The sequence below is a fragment of the Cebus imitator genome, unplaced genomic scaffold (assembly GCF_001604975.1).
Source record: "Cebus imitator isolate Cc_AM_T3 unplaced genomic scaffold, Cebus_imitator-1.0 Scaffold1, whole genome shotgun sequence".
Lineage (NCBI taxonomy): Eukaryota > Metazoa > Chordata > Mammalia > Primates > Cebidae > Cebus > Cebus imitator.
In genome coordinates, this window is record NW_016107316.1 from 15,837,787 (window position 1) to 15,845,537 (window position 7,751).

At 40.5% G+C, this 7,751-nt stretch overlaps 1 protein-coding gene and 2 pseudogenes across 5 annotated transcripts in view; 1 reads left to right on the forward strand and 2 right to left on the reverse strand.

Annotated features, from left to right (window-relative positions):
• The window catches only part of ITSN2 (intersectin 2), a 168,362-nt gene that overhangs the window by 131,024 nt on the left and 29,587 nt on the right, over nt 1-7,751 (reverse strand). For all 5 annotated transcript variants that reach the window (XM_017526853.1, XM_017526864.2, XM_017526874.2 and 2 more), the window contains exon 2: nt 1,715-1,778. In XM_017526853.1, the coding sequence (XP_017382342.1) occupies nt 1,715-1,745 (31 nt within the window). In that variant the 5' untranslated portion in view covers nt 1,746-1,778. The remainder of the gene's footprint in view (nt 1-1,714; nt 1,779-7,751) is intronic.
• On the reverse strand, nt 1,326-1,444 carry LOC119471012 (annotated as a pseudogene).
• On the forward strand, nt 3,548-5,830 carry LOC108301599 (annotated as a pseudogene).

Sequence of the window (7,751 nt, forward strand, 5' to 3'; positions counted from 1 at the left end):
GACGGGGTTTCACCATGTTGACCAGGATGGTCTCGATCTCTTGACCTTGTGATCCACCCGCCTCGGCCTCCCAAAGTGCTGGGATTACAGGCTTGAGCCACCGCGCCCGGCCAACATGTATTTTCTTTATTAACAATGTAATAATTTGGCCCTGTGTCTGAAAACAAGTTTTAAGAAAACTGATTAACACCAGATGGTAATATCAAAATAGAATAGCTTTGTGAAGATGGTGTTTCTTCCCTCCTTTTTTTTTTTTTTTTGAGATGGAGTCTTGCCTGTCACCCATGTTAGAGTACAATGGCTTCATCTTGGCTCATTACAACCTCCGTCTCCTGGGTTCAAGCGATTCTCCTGCCTCAGCCTCCTGAGGAGCTGGGGTTATAGGTACGCACCGCCACACCTAGCTAATATTTTGTGTATTTTTAGTAGAGAAGAGGTTTCACCATGTTGGTCAGGCTGGTCTTGAACTCCTGACCTCATGATCTGCCTGCCTCAGCCTCCCAACTCTTCTTTTTTTTTTTTTTAATGCTCTTTAATATTACTATTTTCAATTTAAATGATAAAGAATTATTGAGTTTATTCTCTATTTCCTGATATTTATCTACATTAGCTAATACAATTTACCAGAAATTAAGAACTCAGCATCTAGATTTCTTTAGCAATTTAAAAATACAATGCATTTTTTTCAATTAATTGTAAATGACAAACACAGTAAATGCCTATTAAGGGTAGTTAATCAGTATTTGGGAAAAGAATTAAAACTACAATCAGAACAAAACTTTAAAAATTTTTCATTATTGAAATTACCTAGGCATTTTCTTTTTTCTTTTTCTTTTGAGATGGAATCTCACTTTGTTTCCCAGGCTACAATGTAGTGGCACTGTCTTCACTCAGTGCAACCTCCGCCTCTGAGTTCAAGTGATTCTCCTGCCTCAGCCTTCCAAGTAGCTGGGATTACAGGTGCCTGCCACCACACTCAGCAAATTTTTGTATTTTTAGTAGAGAAGGGGTTTCACCATGTTGACCAGGCTGGTCTCCAACTCCTGACCTCAAGTGATCTGCCTCCCTCAGTCTCACAAAGTGCTGGAATTACAGGCATAAGCCATTGCACCCAGCCAGCACTTCCTTTTAAAATGTTTCATATTAAACAATTATGCATGCAGGCATATATAATCTTATCTAAAGGGAAAATGTAATCTTACATAAATATTACTAAATTATTGGCTTCATCAGTTTACAGTCATCTTATGCTAGCAAAATACCTTTAATATTCACCTTATAGCACTCTGCTTTTTGTCATCCAGTTCTTTTTTTCTTTTTTCAAAAGCCTACAGCACCCGGTATTCCCAAGCGGTCTCCCATCCAAGTACAAACTACGCCCGACCCTGCTTAGCTTCCAAGATCAGACGAGATCAGGCATGTTCAGAGTAGTATGGCCATAGACTGTCATCTAGTTTTATGCATCAAACACAATATACCTTTCAGTTATTCCTAACTGCTCAATGGCAAACACACATGCCAGATTATAGCCATGGGATTTACAACATAATATTCTTAAAGAAGATATACGCAGTGTTTCAAAATATTTTCAACAAGAATACTTCAAGTTTTGTATTTATAAGCTTAAGGAAAATTATCTACATGAATATTTTATATCTCTACCAAAAAAAAAAATTCCATAACCTCATCTTGCCACAAGCACAAAGCTGCTTACCATTCATAGCTGTGGGAAACTGAGCCATCATGGTCCTGAGTTTTCCTCGCTAGCTCTCAGCCATCTGCAACATAAAAACATTGTGCTGTTGGTAATACAACAAGGGCAGATCACAGCTTAGTGCACTCGCTAAGCAGTAGGAATGTCTGTCCCCTTCAGCTCACACTTCCAACAGAAAACAATGCAGAGCTTCTGCAGGCAGAATTTACATTTGAGGAAGGGTAAGAGATTTTGTAGGGTAATCATGCTGCCTTAATTTAAAAAACAGTCACATATTTACTAGCAGATACTGAATAAAGAAACCCTTGGCATGAACCAACTTCTTGTAGAAATTAATTTGGGAAAGAAGAAAATAAATCAACTGTATAAATTAAGTATATAAGAATAACATGAGGCCAGACATGATGGCTCACGCCTGTAATCCCTGCACTTTGGGAGGCCGAGGCGGGTGGACCACAAGGTCAGGAGATTGAGATCACCCTAGCCAACATGGTGAAACCCCACCTCTACCAAAAATTCAAAAAAATTAGCTGGGCATGGTGGCGCACGCCTATAGTCCCAGCTACTCGGGAGGCTGAGGCAGGAGAATTGCTTGAACCCAGAAGGCGGAGATTACCGTGAGCTGAGATCACGCCACTGCACTACTGCCTGGGCAGCAGTGCAAGACTACATCTTAAAAAATAATAATAATAGTAACACGAAAATCCATACTTTTTTTTTTCTTTCTTGAGACAGAGTCTCACTCTGTCACCCAGGCTGGAGTGCAGTGGTGCAATCTCAGCTCACTGTAACCTCTGCCTCCTGGGTTCAAGCAATTCTCATGCCTTAGCCACTTGAGTAGCTGGGACTACAGGAATTCTCTACCACATCTGGCTAATTTTTGTGTTTTTAGTAGAGATGGAGTTTTGCCATGTTGACCAGAACGGTCTTGAACTCCTGGCCTCAAGTGACCCACTTGCCTCAGCCTCCCAAAGTACTTGCATTACAGGCATGAGCCACTGTACCCAGCTCACACTGTTATTTTTTAAAAATTCCCAAACAAGAACAATATTCAAAATAAATGTAGTGCAGCTGTTTAATTGAGCTAAAGGGGTTCATAAAATAGTATAAAAGCAATCACTAAAACACACACATAATTATTAAAATAAACACATAACATAACTAAAGGTGCTGGGCAAGCACTCTATACTAGTAAGAGAAGGGACTTTGGAAATTCACAGCTCTGGGTTCAAACCCAGCTCTGCTATTCTCCCAGCTGTGACCATGGAAAAGTTTTTTAACCTGTTTTGAAACTGACCATGGAAAAGTTATTTAACCTGTTTTGAGACTGAGGTTACTGATCTATAAAAAATACTCAGCAGAAATAATTTTAAACATAATCCAGTAAACCACCTGCCACATAGGGTATTCAACAAATGGCTACTATTTTGCAAACATCCAGAAAAGGAGAGTACAGAATCATTTTAAACCCTGAGTTCATTATTCAGCTGTCAATAAATTCAAAATTTGTTCCATGAATCTTTTTGTGGCTTTTTTTGCTTTTTTTTTTTTTTTTTTCTTGGAGATGGACTCTCCCTCTGTCTCCCCGGCTGGAGTGCAGTGGCATGATCTCCGCTCACTGCAACCTCACCTCCCAGGTTCAAGCGATTCTCCTGCCTCAGCCTCCTGAATAGCTAGGTCTACAGGCACACGTCACCATGTCTGGCTAATTTTTGTTTGTTTTAGTAGAGACAGGGTTTCACCACGTTAACCAGGCTAGCCGTGAACTCCTGAGCTCAAGTGATCTACTCGCCTCAGCTCCCCAAAGTGCCAGGATTACAGGCATGAGCGACCATGCCCAGCCTGTTCCACGACAGTAGGACCAGTTAGGAAGTGAAGGCCTATCAAATTTATAGCAAAGCACTTAGTAATTAAAGCCATGGATTATAATATTGCAGGAAAACACTACTATATTAAAAGATCACACTATATGTCATCTATTTACCCAAATCATTTAAATATTAGTATTTCTGGAAGCCTAAGAAAAATATTTGCACAGCCATTTAAACAAAGAAGGCATGAAGTGGTATATACATGTGGTCAAAGTTTCTCACCAGAGAAGCTGGCTAACAAGCTGCCAAGAACTGTTACAGGATACCATTATCTTAGTGAATTTAGTGTGCTCAAGGATCTAGTCCCCAGCTTTGATGACTCAGAAATATGACTATCAGTATAACCACCAAAAGTAACTCACAAAAAATTGGCATATAAATCCAATTCATTTATTTACGAGAACTGACAAGATTTTCTTCCTATAGAGCAAACTATTTAATCTATCAAGTTTTAACCCGATCATTATGTGGTGAGCAAAGGCAGTTAATTGTGATTAGGATAGTAAATGGCATCAAGCACCGACAGTCGGATACATCTGCCTACACAAAGATAAGCCAGGCCTGGGCAATAGGGAGGGGTAAACCTCCAACAATGCTTGAATGGCACTGTCAGTTTTACTCGGGACTCCCAGCTTTTCTGCTTCTTGCTATATGTTGCTACTATATACCACCCTCTCTCAGAGTGTACATTATTTCTTTAGATGTTAATAAGCTTTACTGCAATGTAGCTTTAAAACTATTACCACACTTATATTTCAGCTGTCACCCTACTCTTCCTGGGAAGGAGGAAATTTCATCCAAGTAGGGTTTCTTCATTCCTTTCTCAGAAGGTAAGCTCTAGGTATTGAAGTTGCTTACTATACAGAAAAATGCCAAAACCATGGTGGGATGGTCAGGAACTCCTAAAGGAGGTACTGTGTTGAGTCTTAAAAGATGAGTAAGAATTAGTTATAATGTTAAGAACCTTGGACTTGAAACTGGAGCTGACAGGAATTTTGAAAGGTTTTAAAGAGTGACACCAATAGATTTCAGTTTAGACAGACAAACAATTGTAAAGAATAAGGACAAGACTAAAGCAGGAAGATCAACCAGGGCAGAGATGAGAACAATATCTGGCACCTGATCTAGGACCCTGGCAGCAGGGACAGAGAAGATGGAATAAACTGGAAAAGCAGTGAAGGGCTCAAACTACAAGCAGAGCTCTGTGACTCTTTGAATATGAGGGATTATGGAATAAAAGTAACCAGAGATGACTCCCAGAATTATAGTTTGTGAGAGTTGGTGAACTGTGATATAGCTAGCTTTAAAAATGAACACAGAAGGAAGTCCCATAAATCAAGTTATGACTACAACTTCCTCAAATACAGAAATACTGCAAACAAATATATTTTTACTTCCTCAATTTTAAATCATAAGTAATGTTAAAACAAAATAAGCTATATGCCTGAAAACAAACTATCTACTTAGCAGATATGTAGTAGCAAGGGTCCTTATTTATTAGTTTTCTGTGGCTAAGACCATTTTAAAACGTGGGAGAAAATCCATTGCAAATAATGCATTTTATAACTGCATAATAGCATGTGAATTACTAAAGATGGCTCTAACAACAGAAAGACCAATGAGGAACGGGATCCCACAGACACAAGGCCTAATCAGTTAGATCTAGGTCTAAAACTTACAATCATCTATCGGTCTGGAACCATTTGTGGGTCATCATGTATTCTGTGAACACAAAAGAATGCCAAATAGGGACCCGTTTAAAAGAAGAGGCGAGAACAAGCCCGGACTGACCAAAGCCTGCACGCTGCTACATCCTGAGCCCAACCCCTGGCCAACACCACACCCAAGAGAAAGGCTGGAGAGGATGCTAAAGGAGGTAACACCAAGGTGAAGGACAAACCACAGGGAAGATCCCAGAGGTTGTCTGCTAAACCTGCTCTCCTCCAAAGCCAGAGCCCAAGCCTAAAATGGCTCCTGTAAAGAAGGGAGAAAGGTACCAAAGGGAAAAAGGGAAAAGCTGATGCTGGCAAGGAGGGGAATAACCATGCAGAAAATGGAGATGCCAAAACAGACCAGGCACAGAAAGCTGAAGGTGCTGGAGATGCCAAGTGTAGTGTATACACTTTTATAATTGTGTACTTCTGATGACTGTACAATTTGAAATAGTATTTTTTAATCAAGTTTTATAAAAACGCAGAATATTTTCCTTTTTTTTTTCTGAGACTTAGTTTCACTCTTGTTGCCCAAGGTGGAGTGCAATGGCAGGATCTCGGCTCACTACAACCTCCGCCTCCTGGGTTCAAGCAATTCTCCTGTCTCAGCCTCCCAAGTAACTGGAATTACAGGCACGTGCCATCACACCCAGCTAATTTTTTTGTATTTTTAGTAGAAACGGGGTTTCACCATGTTGGCCAGGCTGGTCTCCAACTCCTGACCTCAGGTAATCCGCCTGTCTTGGCCTCCCAAAGTGCTGGGATTACAGGTGTGAGCCACTGCACCTGGCCTACTTTTTTTTTTTTAAGCTATGTTGTTAGCACACAGAAAGAACATTTCATTGTTGATTTTGGGGGAAGGGCCATATGTCACTAAAAGAATTAGTCCAAAGCTGGACTAATGTTGGGAAAACACCTTTCCCTTCTAGTTTTGAGAGACTTCCTTCCTCTTGGCTCCCAGGAGGAGGGATTCCCTGACTTTGAACACATGACCACCTTGGCACAAAAGCCTTAGGATATGGAAAAACAAATTTGTCTTTATGTCCTCGTTTCCCTTTCCATCTTTCAGCATAGACTTAACTCCCTTAAACTCAGACATCTGTTGGAACCTGACCCCCAATCATTAGTTACCAGTGTGTCAAGCAATCTGGACTTTCCAGAGATGCCAATGAGATGGCACCTGTCAAAAAAGCAGTTGTTCCATTCCTAGATTGTGGATATTCAGATAAATTCTGCCATTTTCATTTCACTTCCTGAAAGTCAGGGCCGGCTTGTGAAAAGTTGTTAAACAATATGCTAAATGTGAAATGTCAACCCTCACTCTAAATGTTCCCTGTTCAGAGCATCATTGGATTTTAGAGTGGCTTTCTGATTTTTGGTAGTCTACTGAAGAAGCGAGTTTGAAAGTTGTTGCGGCCAGGTGCGGTGGCTCACACCTGTAATCCCAGCACTTTGGGAGGCCGAGGCTGGCAGATTACCTGAGGTCAGAAGTTGGAGACCAGCCTGGCCAACATGGTAAAACCCTGTCTCTACTAAAAATATAAAATTAGCTGTGCATGGTGGCTCCGAGCTACTCGAGAGGCTGAGGCAGAAAAATCACTTGAACCCAGGAGGTGAAGGCTAGAGTGAGACAACATTGCGCCATTGCACTCCAGACTGGGTAACAAGAGCAAAAACTCCATCTCAAAAGAGAAGAAAAAGGGGAAGGGGAAAAAAGAAAGAAAGAAAAGAAAGGAAGGAAGGAGAGAGAGAGAGAGAGAAAGTAAGTTAGTTGTATACTGTTAATGATTATTTGCCCATCTCCTGCCTGAAATGTCATGTTTATGGAAATTATCTTTAATAAAGCTGGATATAGTTTAGCTTGGAAAGAAACAAAAAAGAATGCCAAATAGTAGATGCTCAAGAATCACAGGCATAATTCTGAAATAAAGCCTGAGAATGAACCAAATATTAATAATATTACTGGCAATAAGAATGAATCCCTTGGATAAAGCTGAAGGTACTAGTATTACAGAATGTTTATCATCTGGTATGTGGAATTTAGCCACCCATGCATATAGGTACCATAATATATTTAACATTTATGTTGTATTAACATCTGATTGTGGTAATATATAAATACGGTAGTATATTTTGTTGGCACCAATAACCTTTTAAAACATATCATTTTGGGTATGTTTTAAATAACATACCTGAAATCCCATGCCTGTAATCCGAGCACTTTAGAAGGCTGAGGAGGGCAGATCACCTGAGGTCAGGAGTTCGAGACCTGCCTGACCAACATGGAGAAACCCTGTTTCTACTAAAAATACAAAATTAGGTAGGCGTGGTGGCACATGCCTGTTATCCCAGCTACTTGGGAGGCTGAGGCAGGAGAATCACTTGAACCCAGAAGGTGGAGGTTGCAGTGAGGCGAGATCGCACCATTGCACTCCAGCCTGGGCAACAAGAGGA